Raw genomic sequence first — 17,512 nt, forward strand, 5'->3', positions numbered from 1 at the left:
TGTCACCATCAGTCTACAGATACTGTCATTATGCAACACTCTGTCCTTCCACTTAATTCTGTTCCATTCTTGCAATATGCATTTGATTATCATATCATTATTTTAATTTTCTGAGCCTGATTTTTTTCGAGTTAACATTGTTCCCTGCATTGAAGTTGGATAAAATTGCAAGGCAAAATGCAAATGAGAGTGGTACTGTATATGTGATGTTGAAAATGAATGAGTTAAATATCAAAGCATCAAAGAGCTTTTTGTTAGTATTACAGAGCACACAATGCATTACACTGTAATGTTTCTCTTTTTCAGGTCTGAGTGTGAGTGTATGCGTGTTTTACTGTGCATTTATGTTGTAGCATTTTATAATATTCTGTGCATTTATTGTTTATCATAACCAAAGTGAGGTATCATTAATGATTGTTATACAGTAGCATTTTCACCCCACCAACGTCATTACAGACAGCCTGACATTATTAAGAGGTGGTCACGTATGGATGGCCTATGAGTTCATAAAGGATGTCATTTTGGGTAAAAAAATTGTAATAGTTCAAAACAGTATTTATAGTCACTGTATGGCAAAATGGTTAAGCCATTTGGCATATCCACGATGAACAAGTTGTGTTATTATGCATCAGTCTACAGTGCACTTTCAATTCATCAAAAAACAAATTGTTCTTCCATCTTAAACAGCTTCAATATGTCCCTTTTCGAATTCACAAACATAGTGCAATATTTTCACGTTTTGAACAATTACAGCCTTTTTTTCCCCCCTCTTTTTTTGGAGTTGGAAGATTGCGAACTTGCCATATTTTGTCAGTGTTTCACTTTATCTTCATTATAATGATATTTAGTAACGATATGTAATATGACTAACTTGCTTCAGAATCAAAATATTACAGAATATAATGTTCATCATGAATACTGAATAATCATGTATGTACGAATATTCATGAGTATAGCTATATGATATTTCATTTCAACTGGTAATTGATAAATAATTGTAAAAAAAAAAAAAAAAAAATTAAATTATATTGTTTTCCTTTGTTAAGTCTGTGTTATTATGACCTTTGTTTATCTTTCTTTCTTCCTGACCATGTACCATCTTGAGTAAAATTCCTCCCCATATTTTATTATATTTGTATCAGGGCTGTTAATGACACCACGTTCATTTAATTTGCAATGATATTAAATACAACAAACAATACCTACCCTTTTTTTTTTTGTTGTTGTTGTAAGAGTGGCTTCCAGTTATTTTAGCTGTACAAAAACAGTCTGTCAAGTTCCTTGATGTTGCAAACGGGTATTTGTTATATTATTTTAATGTACTATAGTTAACTCAAATTATTGACCTATTGACTTGTAAAGTTGTCATGTAAGAACAGTTTCCGGGTCCAAGCCTTTACTCATTTCAATTGAGAATACTTTCTTAACAGTCGTTTCTGAATCCCATAATTAAAGCCAAGCTTTTAAAGACTGTGTGTACACCTCAGTCTCCTGGCTCACGATGTCTCAGGCACCAATATTTTAAGGATTCATAAAAGATGAATGACTATCTGGCCATCTGAGATTTCGGTATGGAGATTAAGGTTAGGGTAATGATTTTTCGTTATTACAGAGTATCGTTGCGTCCCAAATTACACACTGCACTTGTACACTATCTACTAGTGCATATGCACTCATCTGTGTAGTGTATGAATTTTATAAGGTTATTTTGTCATTCAACATAGGAGCCCCTCCTCCTCCGCTAAGTTTCGACAGTTGAGTGCATAAAGTGTCCATCATTACACACTCTGTTTTTTCGTTTAATTAAGCGCATCATCTGGGTATTTAAAGTGTACTACTTTTTCTATTTGAAATTTTCAGTGTAACACTACTCGCACTATTTATTTATATTACAAAACAGCATAGAATAGTGCACAAGTATGCGAATTAGGACACAACTGTTTGGACCCAGAAACTGTGACACGTTGGGATGAAATAGAAGTTGCGATAGTCTTTCTCTTTTGTGACGTATATCCCAGTGAAACAACTTCTCAAACAAGAAAAAAGACAGGGCTTGATTTTGTCCATTGGAAATTGATTAGATAGTTGTACTTTGCTATTGGTCAATCTCATGTGAGTGACAAGGTTGCCCCGCCCTCGCGCCAACAAACACATCATCAGAGAAGAGATGATGATGCAAAAGGGAGGGAAAGTAACGAGGGCACACGATTTAAAAAAAAATAATGGTGTACACGGATATATCATTTATAACAAATGCTGCAATATTCCATAAAAAATAAGAGTTGTCCATTTTGATTTCATGGTGACTTTAACGAGCAGATGAATCGGTCTTGCACATTCAGAAGCAATACTTCCCTGTTGAAAAATAAAGTGAATATTGATATTGTATACTTAAATATTTAATTATTATTAATGTTAATAAATGAAATGTAATTATTTCGACTCAAAATGTTTAATCGACAGCCCTAATGCAATTCTCGCATTCATGCATCGTCTCGACTCGAGCATAGCCTATGGCTTCTGTAACACTACCACAGAGAGAATCACAAGGTCGTGTCCTTGAAAATCCACACTGCTGTTTCTCCCACTTATTGAGCCTTTCCAGCGCTTCTGACTCGATGTAGCTCCAGTGGGGAACTGAGATAGCAGTAGTGGATCAATCTCCCACTGTCTTGCTCTCCATCCCCCACTCAACTGGACTGTTTAACCCTTATCAGTATCATCGCGAAACAGAGCATCTAATCTGTACGTTTCGCTCAGATCTGATGCTCACCAGAGAAGTATTATCCTCCACAGGGCTTGTAAAGAACAAACCAAAGGCTGAAATGGTGTTTATACTTTGTCCCGCTCGGGCGCTGATGCTTCGTAAGAATTCCACTCATAGCGGCTTGATGTCAGCGAGCCCTGCTGGCAAATCAAAGCCTGGCTAAGCCTCACCCTATTTGCATACAAATTGACCAGCTGATCCCTGTCACTCTGACAATGCAGCCAAGGTACACCCAGACTGCAAGCCCTGCTATTACAGCGTGATCCCCTTATATTAATGCCAAATGGATCCCTAGTCTGCAATGAAACCTGATGCTCTGAAGTTTCCCCTTATTGTCGGCCCTTGAGAAAGTTTGAAAAGTTACTGTGTAAATGTTAATTGCGCATCAGGACTGCTGATTCACTCTGCAACCGAATGGCTCCTGCACAGAAGATAGGCTACGTTTTTATTTAGACCGTCCTTTTTTCTTTTTTTCAGCACCCTCCTCCCGGTGGAATATTCAGGGTATTAGTTGTCGCTATTTAGCACTAGCCAGATAAATTAAATGATTAAATTATGAACGTTTTACATGTTTTGTTTATAATAATGCGCCTTGGGTGTCCAATTACACACTGACCCCTAGTGGTCACTGTCTAAAGCCAATGAATTATTAAATTACCTTTCTTTTTCTCTCAGGTAATTTATTTAATATTACAGCTAATTGAGTACAGACCTTGATAGCCAAATAAATCCAGAACTTTCTAATCCAATCACATAAGCATGTAGCCAACAATTCAATAAAATTTCTCTAAAAAATATTTGACATTACTTTGCATGAGGTGCTATTTAGAAGTATAAACACATCAACAACACAGAGAAATGACATTGGAGTGACCTAATTGTCGAGATTCTGTATTTTAAATTTAGTCCACGAGGTGGCGTTATTGGGATATTTGCCTTTGCCAATATGCCTTATGCCAAAGCACAACATAAATACAAAACGATAAGCTGTTTCAAAGAGAGAGAAAAACACATACAGGGAAAATAATGGAATTCCACAGTACATTAATAAATTCAGGATACTCAGACGTTTCACTGTAAACACATACAGTACAGTTCTGATGAAAATAATTTTGCAGTGGGATGAAAAGGGATTTAAAGGATCTCCTCGACATAACATGAGTTTGATGGGAATTTAAAGCATGTGAAGTCTATTTTTGGGACTTGAATATCTTGTTTGGAGGATGAACAGCTGTTTGCATGTGAAAATATATGGGGTTTACAGTTCATGAGGTTGCGCTCAAGGCACCACAACAATGCGCATGGTGTTGGTGTAGCCAGATCCTGGGCGCCAGCCTGTGACAACGATGATAACGTCGCCAGACTTGAAGTACTTCCGGGTCTTACCTGAAAATCAAAATGGAGGGTGTAAACAAGTAGGCCTACATGTACAAAGGTAAATGGTTTTAGTGTCTGATATATGGATATCAAACACTCTTGACCACATCTAATCACATCTAATCCATGATTTACTAATTGCAGTTTGACTTTTACTTAATAGGCTACATGCTAGCTTTTAGCTTTAGCTTTGAGGCCTTTCACACGCAAGCTGTTTAAAGTCAGTTAATTCTGTTTGAGTGTAAATGTTCTTATTCTTCATCAGCGGGAGAAAAAAAAAAAAGTTCTAATGTCCAATGATATCGTTCCTCTGAGTTGAAACACACTTATAGTCAAATATTGAAACATTATAGTTATAGTTTTATAGCTTTATGGGTGTAATGCATTAATAAGTAACTAATTACTATAATTTATTTACTTTTCCCTTGAAAAGGTAAAGTAAGGGATTACTCTTAATTTTTCTGTAATTTAATTACAGTTATTTCTGATGTAATTGCATTGAATACTGAATAGACTATAGAACAATTATGTATAAAACAATAGTGCATTTAACATTAAATTTAACTAAATGTATATTCGGTATTGATATTCTTGTCTGCGATAATAGAACCAAAATTACTGTTGACATCATCTTGCACTCAGGGGCGTATGCACTAAATTTTCTCTAATTAAATGATCTCTAGAAGAAAAATGCCATTGTCTACCTTTGATTAGCAATAACAAGCAACAAGTTATGGTTTTGTGTAAACTGTATTGTATTGTATTAACTATTGAAAAAAAATGCCTCAAATTCCTTTAAATATGTAAATATGTCAAAACAGAAAACAGCACTCAAGCTAATTTCATGGGTTCTGAAGTTCACGTATATTTATATATTCTTTTGGCAACTCATAGTGATCAAGTGATTTTCCCTACTTGCATCCCTGTAAAAGGTAACCAGCTCGGTATGTGACTAAAGACTAAATCAATGTGCATCTGTTAGTGTCACACTAGATGAAGTACTAGATTTGTCTAGATGTCTCATTACCGATTTCCAGGGCGAAGCTGACACGTAGATCCACATCCTCAGCCCATACATCATTAGCAGGCTTGGTATAGAGGATGGGGATGATGCTGCGATACAGGTGCAGCTGCCGAGATGTCTGGCCGTTACGGGTCACAGCCATGATAGGAGCACGTGGCCTGTATCTGGAAAGCAGCTGGGCAGATCTGAGGAGACATAGACAGGTCAAAGTTTAACACAAAATATTAAGACAGAATTATAAAAGAAGTAATAATAATAAATTGATTCTTAATGATAATAATATTATTCTAATTATTCTCCTTTTAAGATTCAACCACAATGATGTCATAAATTCTTCTTTTTCTTCTTATTAAATATTAAAATCAATAATAAATATTTGTATTCATGTGTAATAAATAAATAATTAACATTATTAATATTAATTCCAATTATTCATATTTTAAAGAGCTAATCATATTATAAGTCATGGAGTCTCCTTTTAAAATGAGCTCACGTTACATGAGATTTTAATTTGCTAATAGAACACGACTGTGTTTAATTGTTCTTATTAGGTCATAAAATGAGGACATAAGATGCATGTATTTTAATAGTTTAAAATGTAAAACATACATGTCAGCAACAGGTGGAACAGGAAATAATACACAACCACATAAACGCAAATGACATGTACAACACCAAACAAAGAACTAAGAGAACACAGGGCTTAAATACACAAGGGAGGCTAATCAATGTAACAGCGAACAGGTGAGTAACTCAAATCAGCAACCATAGAAACAGACTAGTGGCAGGAAAAAATGTAGGCCTTCATTGTCGCTGTAGCTTGCGTGTTTCGGTTTGTTCTGTTAATGAAGTTTTTCTTCAACTACCTTGTGAATCGACGCCCCCAGGGCACAGTTGCCACCTTTTGGATAAACGAATTGCTGCAACAAAAATTAAATGCGCATGTGCGCATACAAAGTACAATGGACCACGGCGGAGCCCGAGGGATGAGGCGCAGCCAAAGGCCTGGAAGTCTGTGGCATAGGCAGAGTGACGACTAACCTAGGTGGAGCCGGAGGGATGAGGGAGCTCTGTGGAGTCATGAGGACGATAGTCCCAGGTGGAGCAGAGGGAGGGAGAATCCATGACGCAGCCGACTGGTCGGCAGGCCAAGGTGGAGTGACGGGCTTGGCAGACTGAGACAGAGACATGGGATCCCCATTTGCCAAGGCGAAGCTGGAGACCGGAAGGCCCAAGGTGGATTCGCGCAGCAGAATGGAGAAACAGAGGAAAAGCCGAGGAACTGAAGAACTGAAGGAAACCAGCGGAGGCGGAGCCAGAGGACTGGCTTGCTTTGGTAGAGGAGGTGGGAGAGGGAGGCTGGGTGGGACCATCAGAGATGCAGGAGACTTGGTGCTGGCACAGCTCCCTCTCAGCAGCGTGAGTATAGGCAGGGCTCTCATCCATGCCCTCATACTCCACGAGGATGCCCACTTGAACGGACGGTTTTGCCGGCTCACATCCCTGGTCAGGCTCTCTGTGGGGCTCGGGATGCAGGACGAAGACGGCCTCAGTTTTCAGCTCTGGCACTGTTTTCTTTATGGTGGGCTCGTTCTCCCAGTCTACGGTAACTATTTTATCGGGAATTGTCAGTTGCACACGGGAATTGTCACATTGTCACTATTTTACCGGGAATTGTCACAGATCGCTCGAATAATAGCTTGCCTCCTCCAGCGCATGTAGGCAGTTAGCATTGTAAAATGCAGAATTTACTAGCACAACAGCTGCTAGAAAAGATATAGCCTACGCCATGACTGATGACACCCAATCATAGAGCCGAGCGTGAGCCTCTACTACGTCATCGTTTCTAAAGTCCTCCGTTTTGACCCGTCCACACTAAAACGCCCTCCGGAGATTCAAAACGAAAAACAGGTCGGCAGCGTTTCTAAACTTCTCCGTTTTGGGTCTCCGTTTTTGCCGTTTTAGTGTGGACGGGAGGTGCAAACGTAGCAAAAGGTCTCCATTTTTAAACGAAAACGCAGTAGTGTGGACGGGGCCTAAGAAGAGCAGGCGGACTGCTGGTAAGTCCATTTTTTGTTGGTTTGGTTTGTGTTCTTATAATAATAATAATTCAAGAAACAGTCTTTAATCAATAAATCCAACAGGAACAGGAAATAATACACAACCACTTAAATGCAAGCAACACGTACAATACCAAACAAAGAACTAAGAGAACACAGGGCTTAAATACTAGCCTGACAAGCCAGACCCACATCAAAGATGTTGGGTCTGGGAACACACCATTGGCAGGGCTCAATCCGAGGAGCGGGATAAACGGTTGTTTTTCAAAAATTCCCTCTGCACGCAATAGGATAGCGCTTTAACCAACCACCAGCGGAGCTAGTTGATAGACTAAACTTTTGCCGTATCCGGTCGGCAAAACTCCGAACACATCTTCCTTTTTTAAGAATGACTTCAGTGCCGTTCTTTGTTCTTTTCTCAAAGAAAAGCTTAACTCCTAGTCTTCCGGAGTCGCGGCCAAAGCCGATTCGAAAGACCGCTGTTCGCCAGCAGCAGCAGCCATCTTCTTTGATTTCAAGTAGCAGGGAATTCACATAGAACCGTTGCAAATATGCTGTCATTATGTTAAGCCCGCCCACTGACTCTATACACGATGTGATTGGCCTGACTAGAGTTTGTTTTTTCCAGCTCGCAAGCCAACGGAGAGTTGCAAGACGACCCTGGCTGCAAATTACATTTGCTGCCGCTAGAGTGCGTCTAGATTTCCAGGCTACTTAAATACACAAGGGAGGCTAATCAACGTAACAGCGAACAGGTGAGTAACTCACCAGTAACCATCAATAACCATAGAAACAGACTAGTGGCGTGAAAATGGGAAAACAGGTACAGGAATTAGAACTAAACCAAACCAGAACATACATGTGACAATATAAAATAGTATTATTAACCCTATAAACCCGAAGTGTACCACTGTCAATTATACAGTTTAGCAACTATTTTACTAGAATACTAGATAACATGATGCAACTGACCAATCAGAATCAGATATTCCAGATAGCCTTGCAATAAATAGATATAATTCAAATGCTTGTTTGAAATTGTATCTCCTCTGGTTGGAGTCTGTCTAAAACACGTACTCCTGTATAAAAGCCCAAGTGAGTGTGCACTTTTGCCTCTCTGCAACCTACTGCGGGACAAGTGAATAAGGAGTTTAAATTAGCCTATGAAATGTCAAGGTTCAGGCCTGCAAAGGTCAGACTGTCTCGCTTAGCGCAACGAGATGCATTTCGATCAGCCACAAGGCAAATCGGATAATGTATGAGAATGACAAAGAGACAGAGACTCTTTAATGTGGCTAACTAACTCTACACAACTGTTCAAATTAAGTTATGTGTTTTACGAAGCAAAATCTCTCTTAAAATGGCATAAGAAGAGGTGCATACTACAAAGCATTTGCATTCATACGTTTTACATTCTTTAGCTCATGTGCACAACACTGAGTTGAGGTTACTGTACCTAATATTAGAACCATGTGTGTGTGTGTGTAAATGCCACTGTAAGACTTTAGTGTTTTAAAGGGTGTCTCTGACCTGCCAGTCTTGGTGAGGACGATGATGGCACTGGCACAGCACTTGAAGGAGGCTTCCACTGCACCAATGGCCACGGACTCTGTGGGGTCACGGGTCAGATGGGAAGTACGACGAAGCTCTTCGAACAACTGCCTGTGGAACATAGCGCCCTCTGCTTCACGGGCGATCTGACGCAACAAAAAATTGACACAAATGAGGATACAAGAACCTTATTATTCTATTGTCAAGCTAATGCAGCTCTGATTAAAGGTGTGGTCATGTTTACTGTTGTTCAGTGAAATCCAGTAATCTAGGAATTTAATAGATTTCACATTCATAATATGGTTACATTTTGGAATTTTGAAAATGGACAAAATAAATAAATACATTTTAATAGTAATTTTAACTGGAATCCACTTGATCGGGAATTTCAAGTGAAAGCGAAAGATATTCCCATGCAGATTTCGCATTCGGGTTCATAATTTTCATGCAAATTCAACGCGTTACAGAAAGCTGGTTGGTTTGAATTTGACTTCCATGTGAGTGGTGTTTCGTACATCACTACAAGAACAGACAATGGACGTCTTTGTCGCCCAAATTTCGTAAATGTGGCTGCACCTTTAGGGCCAGATTTACTAAACAGGCTAAATTAGCGTTAGAGCACAATTCCACAAAAGAGCCATTGGGAGTGGAAAAACTCCACGTGCTTTTTTGGGTGTTAAATAATGCCGCAAATACTAGTAAATTGACGAGAGGAAACCTTAGTGAATCACCTTGCATGATTCATTTAAATACTCTCCTCCCATACATTTTTCGTCTGAATGGGAAACTCCTACAAATGCATATGTAATAAGATCAGCTGCAAAAATAACCCTGTCCACGCCTTGGGTAAATCTGGTCCTTAGTGTTCTGTCATAGTATAGATCACAGTATTAGCATCTGATACCCTCATTGGTATCATGATACCACCAGAATACTTTTGTTGATGGAAATGTAATCCGTTTGATAATGATTAAAACGTTGATAGCTGGTAAATTTGATAAGGAACTTTTGATAGTGAATGAAGAAGCTGGAACTGTCTAGCGTGTTGCAGATCCTCATAATTACAAATGGCACAGAAACAAGCATGTCAAAGCACAAATCCTGGTAGGCTAACATACTCTTGCGAAAAAGAAGTGCACTTAATTGTGCCCTTGTAGTGTACTTCAAATCTAAAAAATATATTTTTTTAAAACGGTACTTGCAGGTAATGTAATATTAATGAAATAAAATGCCACTTAAGTGTGAGAGTACACTTTCATGACTATGTTTTTTTATCACACTCAAGTACACTTTTAAAAAGTGCACTTTGTCATGATGTCAAATGAAACGTTTTACTTTAAAACGTTTTAAATCATTGTGTTTTAATAAACACTTATTTTGATGTGATGACTAACATATTAAAGCACAAAGTACTTGATTGTAATTTTGATAATGATAATTGCACACAAAAAGTATTCTCGTCGCTTAAGGTTGAACCACTGTCGTCACGTGGACTATTTTAACAATGTCTTTACTACCTTTCTGGGCCTTGAAAGTGGTAATAACATTGCTGTATATAGCGGGGTCAAAAAGCTCTCCGATTTCTTTTTTGTTATCAGAAGATGAAAAAAAGTCTTACGTGTTTGGAACGACATGAGGGCGAGTAATTAATGACAGAATTTTCATTTTTGGGTGAACTTACCCTTTAAGTATATTCTTTTAAAGCATATTATTTCCATAATAACAAGTACTTAAAAAGTATACTAAACTGTATTTCTTTTTCATAAGAGTAATTGTTAATTGCACGTGTAGTCGGTACAGTTACAGCAATAGCATTAAGCTACTGTTTCGTTTTGTTAGCAGTGCTTCTAGAGTTAAGAGGTTTGGGGTAAGATTACATGAATGTTTTGCTTAGCATGCTAAACTTACAGTACGTTATTAGAATATTAGCATTGCCACACTTATCAGGCACCAGTCAGGGCGCAGCCAGAAGGGGGCGCTCTTGATCATACCTGATGCTGTATGTGCACAGACTCAATTGGGTATTGTCCCTTTGCGGTCTCTCCACTCAGCATGATACAGTCGGCACCGTCGAGCACGGCATTGGCCACGTCGCTGCTCTCGGCGCGGGTGGGTCGGGGCTTCTTTATCATGCTCTCCAGCATCTGTCAGTCGAAGAGAAAATCGGTAAATTCGTGCTCGCTGAACTGAGCCGGCTAACTTGCTTCTGCTTGGTATCAGTCCTAACCTGTGTAGCGCATATGATTGGTTTCCCAATCCTGTTGCAACGACCAATCATCATCTTCTGAGCCAGGAACACCTTTTCAGTAGGGATCTCAATACCCAGATCTCCACGGGCAACCATGATACCATCGCTAGCCTCCAGGATCTCATCAAACCTACACAAATAAAGAAATAATCAGAGCAACAAACTCACTGTAACGTTGCATGGGTGGTTGTAGCGAAACGCACGAAGATCAGGATTCATAGAGCAAACAGTCTTTAAAGTGTAAATTGCAGGTTCAATTTTTAACCTTTTATGACGTCATCACCCAGATACTGAAAAAACACACTACCTTTGAAGAAACTCCAATAAATGTTATTTTAACGCATTTTAAGACAGAAATAATTAAATATATACATATAGAGCACTTTAATTTACACATTAATTGGGCTGTGGTGGTTAACCTGCAACTTACACTTTAATAAATAAATCAAACTGGCTCAGGGAACAGGTAGCATATCATCATAACACAAACAATCCAGGACAAAGCACTATAGAGAACTCGGGGTTTAAATAACAGGGAGCTAATTGGAACAACAGAAAGAGGTGTGGGATGATTAACTACTGATTATGAACACAGGCAAATGGAGTAAAATGAAACCAAAATAGAACAAATCATTACCGTTACACTCACTTAAATTGAGGTTTGTTTGTTTTCTTGCACTTTTTGCAATCAAAGAAATTCCAATTAACATATTGTGAATATATTTACAATAACTGTTTTCTATGTGAATTTTTATTCCCGTGATGCAAAGCTGAATTTTCACTATCATCACTCCAGTCTTCAGTGTCACATGATCCTATGCTGGTTTGCTGCTCAATAAACATTTCTTATTATTATCAATGTCGAAAACGGTTGTGCTGCTTTATATTTTTGTGAAAACCAGGATATATTTTCTTTCTGCATTCTTTGATGCATTGATTTTTAATGTTATCATTATTGGCCTGATAAGAAAATTTGGCCGATATATAAAAGCTTCAGCTGAGACACTTCTGATGCGGACTGTTCGCCATGATAGTTTTGAATTGCTTGAAATATGATTGGAATCACTTCAAAAAAGGAAGATACAGTTAAGTGCAACATGTGCTGTCATATGCATGAGAACATTATAATTGTGTGCTTGGGACATGGATTTTAATGGTGAGACTTTTGTTTTTGTAATCATGCTCTCAAAAATTATATAATTTTTTTTTATAATCGGTTATCGGCTTTCAAATATAAAGAATGATCGATTATCGTATCGGACAACATTTTCATATCGGTGCATCCCTAATATATATCTTTAATTTATAATATTTTTTATATTATCACTCACTTGCGTACACCCTCATGGTTCTCCAGCTTGCTGATGATCCTGATATCCTTGCCTTTCTCTCCGAGCACCTTCCTGACAGCTTGCACGTCAGCAGCCTTGCGGATGAAGGAGGCAAAAACCATGTCGACGCCCTGCTCCACACCAAACTGAAGGTCCTGAATGTCCTTCTCAGACACTGCGGGCAGGTCAACATTGGCCCCGGGCAGGTTCACGCCTTTCTTGCTGCCCAACATGCCTCCGTTCTCAATCTCGCAGTTCAGGAAATCAGAACCTGGAACATTTAACCATGTTAACACATTGAAATTTGGCGGTCCTGCCATGATGTATCACTTTTATTATGTGCTAAAGGGTTGAACTTGAAGTCAAGTTTGACTTGGAACTCACCAATTTCCTTAACCTTGAGTGAAATAAGACCATCATCTACAAAAATATGGCTGCCCTTCTCCACCACCTTTGTGATGTTCTTGTAGTCCAACCACAGGGTTTTCTCATCGCAGTTGTCCATGAACTTGTCATCCATAGTGAGCTTGATCATGTTACCTTTATCAAGCTTGACCTCCTCAGTGCCACTCTGAAGAAACCACATACATGAGAAATTAGACCTATAGATCTATTACAGAGTTTCTAATATTGAAAAGGACATCAGAAAATGAGACACTGTACTTACACCCTTAATGAGTCCGGTCCTGATCTCAGGGCCTTTGGTATCTAGGGCAATGGCCACAGGTCTGTACTCAATGCTACCAGCTCCAAAACTCTCAGTGGCTTCACGGACATTCTTGATGGTTTCAGCATGGTACTGCATGAAAAAACGTTATGTACAGTCAAATTAAGTGTCAAGGGTTTTAAAAATGAACTTTAAGTTAGCACAAGAGAGGTAATTTATATGTACAAATAAGCAAGAACAAGAAGAACATACAATAGTGGCCAATTTGGTTAAGTTAAAAAAATATTCTCAAGCCAGCACTTCTTCATCATGCCATCCAGGTGACCTGATCTATATATGAGACCATGTTTTGTTCAAGAACACTCCTTTAGAAACATTTACCAACTTCAACTTGACGTCCAGGAGGACGGATATTTATTTATTTATTTTTATTCGTGCTTTTATCGATTGACAGCATGAGCTCTGAGAACCGTAGAACTCTACCGGATGCAAAATAAAAAGAACAAAGTGAACATGTCTTTGCAGTAAAGTCTACCATTTAATCGCCATGATAGTCTCTGTCCTGTCGGTCTAATCGCAGAGGCAGAGAGGTATATATAGAATCAGGGAGAGAGAGGTTATGTTTCCAAGGACCCACAGAAACATTTGACTGCTTCTGAACTCAGTGAATAAATATGAATGGTCTGACAGCTTTATTGATAGTTCAGTCAATATTTTTGTTGCCATCCCTTTCATTACAGAACGTGTGTAGGCAAAAAAAACAAGACAGTCACTTTTACACCCATACCACAATGGCTAACTGTAACAATGCTATATAACAACATTATATTAACAACAAGAAGTTATTATTTCAATGAGTAACAAATGCAATACAGAGTACAATAAAATAAGGACAGTTTCGTATTGCTATATTTTATGAATTTGAAATAATTTACAGTGATCTCAGGTTAAATTTGTACAGTGACCTCAGGTCCAAAATTTGATATTAACAAATATTAAAACTAATCGCGTGTACCCCTTGCCCACAGTTATATATAATGCTGGATATTTAATATTGTGGGCCTTTTTTTCTGGACATCATGTTCAGATCCATGGCATTATGGATTCTAGCAAATACCAACAGATAAAAAAATCAAAACCTGATGGCCTCTGCTAGAAATCGTGTAATGGACCATTTTTGGATCTTCCATCAGGACAATGAACCAATACAAAAATCACTGACCTGAACCCTATAGAAAACTGAAGAGGAGAGTGTATCGACTTAATGAAATGGGACTGAATAAAAGAGTCCCATTAATTGTGGCCAATGTGTATAAGAGAAAAACATTTATTTCATAATGAGATTTTCCCCCCATTTCCAATTGTTTTACTTCAATGAAAGGTTAGACTTTTGTGAATTGGACCATTCATTGGACCTTTCAATGAACTGTGTGCTCACACTCACCTGTCATACACTAGAAGCAACTTTATAAAAAGCAACATGAGCTTTTGACCCTCTGAAGCCCTGAGATGGAAATATCTACTGCATCACTTGATGATATCATGCCTGATGTAGTAATCTGTAGTAAAGGTGCCATGCAGAAAAAGGTAAAAAGCCATGACTTTTAAAAGGGAGAGGTCAGAGCAGTCTAAACTCACGCTCTGGCTTGAGCCCAACATGACTCTACCCAACGTACTTAGCAGACAGACAGAGCGGCTGACAAGATCAGCTTACAACTTCTGACATTTGAAGAGGCACGTGGGAAATGCCACAATAACGGATGATCTACGATGGTACGGACGTAAAGTCTAGCTAAGGGGATGAGAGACTTTTGAAGAAATCTTATTAATAATTAAGATTAATAGACTGCTTATTACAAGATTAATAGACTGCGGAATGGATGCGATCATGTACCTCGTGAGTTCCGTGGGAGAAGTTCATACGTGCAATGTTCATGCCGGTCTTGATCATCTCCCTCAGTGTCTCCACAGATCGGGAAGCAGGTCCTGCATTAAGAAAAAACTAAATATTGGAAACTTTTCCTTAACGTTTTGAGGGACAATTTGCATTAAGAACTTCCAAATGTGGTCCTCTAACCGATGGTGCAGACGATGCCTGTGTTGCGAGACACTGTAGGTTCAGAGTCGATGTCCAGCAGGCACAGGTGCTCCAGGAAGGTTTCTGCCATAGCAGCGTGCATCTGCTGCTGCTGAATGAAGGCAGAGCCCGTAGTCTTCGTCTGAGACATGGCTGGAGCTGCGACTGCTAGGGAAGTCCTGGAAGAAACATGGACAAAGCATGTTTGGGTGGCTTATGTAAGGACACCGAGCTTTTTATTATCCCCCGAAACCCCTTTGACTTTCTTTTTTCTGTGGAACACAAAAGGACAAGATGTCCAAGCTGCAACAATTTCCCAGCACAATTTCAAACAAGATTGCCCTTGTGAGAAAGAAGTACACTTTAGCATGCTTTTAAGAACTTATTACAAAAACAATATACATTAAAAGAATATACTTGTGTGAATGTTTGTTTCTGACACTTAATTGCATGCTAATTGTAATTAAAAGTGTACATTTATATTAAATAACATTAGACACGTTTTTAGACCCACTTAAGTAGGACTTAAGTACATCTTCATATGGAATTTTATAATTCTAAATGTATTCTAAAATATACTTAACGTAATTTCTATTGAAACTTGTATGTCATGTATTACATTACACATCTGTATTGATGAAGTTGCAGTTCAGTACATTTGAAATATGTTTCACATAAAATGTACATGTGCTTTATGTTAGTCAACATCAACAATTTCATTTCATTTATATTATCTGCAAGTACAGTTTATAAAAAAAATATACTTTTACGATTTTAATTTCACTACAAATGCACAATCAATACAATCAGGAGCACTTCTTTTTCACAATTTTGAAAAGCAAGATTTTCAAATAATAATGACAAATATAATTCTGATTCTTGCACATAGCTAGCATATGATTTAGTTTTATAACTTCTGTAGGTTAGTTGAATAAAATATCAGTCAACCAGTCTACAGGAGAACACAAACCCTATTTTACTACTGATGTAAGATGTTTATGTTAATAAAAGGACACTAATCAACTTTACTTGTATTTGGTGTTATATGTTTCTCTTATGTTTAACCCACAAGTTACATGAAGAGTAAATGAGAGCCTCTGGCAGCTCTGCCTGAGCCAAAAAGGAAGAGTGGGTTTAAATGCACGACTGCACACACATTCCAGCAAACAGTGATCTCATGGAAAAAAAAGACAACTTGTCAAATTAATAAATAATCATAATCATCATTATCATTATTGTTAATGGACTTACATATTAAATAATGTTATAATGTACAATAATCAGCCAATAATATATTGAAATAGCCTAATATAACAAAATATATATTTTCAAGAATATATTTTAAAATACATAAAATAAAAATCAAATATCAATAAACACCAGAATATGCAAAAGTTTTGACTAAGTGCGTAATTTGTCAATAAATAACCATATTTCCAAAATGCGCCTGTAATTACGTGGAAAAAAAAATATTTATTTCTAATTATATTTATGGAATGGTTCTAATAATCGTTTATTTTAGAGGCTAAAACGTCTCCGTTTATTTAAAGCGTGTTTTCAGGTCGTAACAAGCATCTAGTGAGTTTGATTTTCGCTGTTTAAATCCTCTGCCCTCCTACCTCAGAAGATGAACGCCGGCAAGTCAGAACTTCTGATTTCTATTACAGCCACTGTCTGAACTTATCCAGTCTGAACTGACCGGCACTACTTCCCACAGCTCTGCGTGTTCTTCCGACAGGATCGGATGGATATTATAGTTCGGTATTTTCAATGTAGCGCATGATTACATTATTATGAATACGATATATATTTTTTATATGTATATACTTCTGTTATGTATTAGGTGTTATTTCATCTTGAGCGAATTTAGTTAATCAGACGCCACCTACAAGTTAATAGGAGTGAACTTGAGACCGTCATCTGAAGAAGTAAGTTTGATGTTTTCATTTTGGGATTTAACGAACAAAAAGCACATTATCGCATAAATTCAAATTCCCATATTGTAAGATTTAAATTTTGCATGCCATTTTGATTTTGTATTGCTGTTTTAAGTATTGTATGATCGTGTTTCACTCAATGAAAAGAACAGTAGACATGACTGTCCCTCAACACCCTCACCACTCCTTCATGTCATTTCATAAATACCAGCCATTACTGGCATCTGGAGTACTAATAATAGCTCAAGGCCTACAGCTGAAACTTTGATGCCAATGATAGAAAGGCTTGCTCATCACTCTGTTTGCCATTTCCACAGATCAGGAAAGGTCAGATCATCTGAAGTTTTGCATATATTATATCCAAATATTGTGTGTATTGTCATAATTACTCTGTCATTAAATTCACTACACATACTTACCCTTCAAGTTGATGGATAGATGGTAACACTAGGCCTATGGGTGACCTTTAAAAA

General features: G+C 37.9%; 1 protein-coding gene across 1 annotated transcript; it reads right to left on the reverse strand.

Annotated features, from left to right (window-relative positions):
• Positions 1 to 3,324: 3,324 nt before the first annotated feature.
• pkmb (pyruvate kinase M1/2b) lies at positions 3,325 to 16,798 on the reverse strand. Its single transcript, XM_084396905.1, has 11 exons — positions 16,722 to 16,798; positions 15,103 to 15,281; positions 14,920 to 15,011; positions 13,026 to 13,157; positions 12,743 to 12,929; positions 12,359 to 12,629; positions 11,007 to 11,157; positions 10,771 to 10,923; positions 8,759 to 8,925; positions 5,172 to 5,353; positions 3,325 to 4,153 (listed from the first exon to the last, which is right to left on the reverse strand). Exons 2-11 carry the CDS (start codon positions 15,251 to 15,253, stop codon positions 4,047 to 4,049), a joined length of 1,593 nt encoding a protein of 530 aa, XP_084253031.1. The 5' UTR covers positions 15,254 to 15,281; positions 16,722 to 16,798; the 3' UTR covers positions 3,325 to 4,046.
• Between the last annotated feature and the right edge of the window lie 714 nt (positions 16,799 to 17,512).

The sequence above is a fragment of the Rutilus rutilus genome, assembly GCF_951802725.1.
Source record: "Rutilus rutilus genome assembly, chromosome: 23".
NCBI lineage: Eukaryota > Metazoa > Chordata > Actinopteri > Cypriniformes > Leuciscidae > Rutilus > Rutilus rutilus.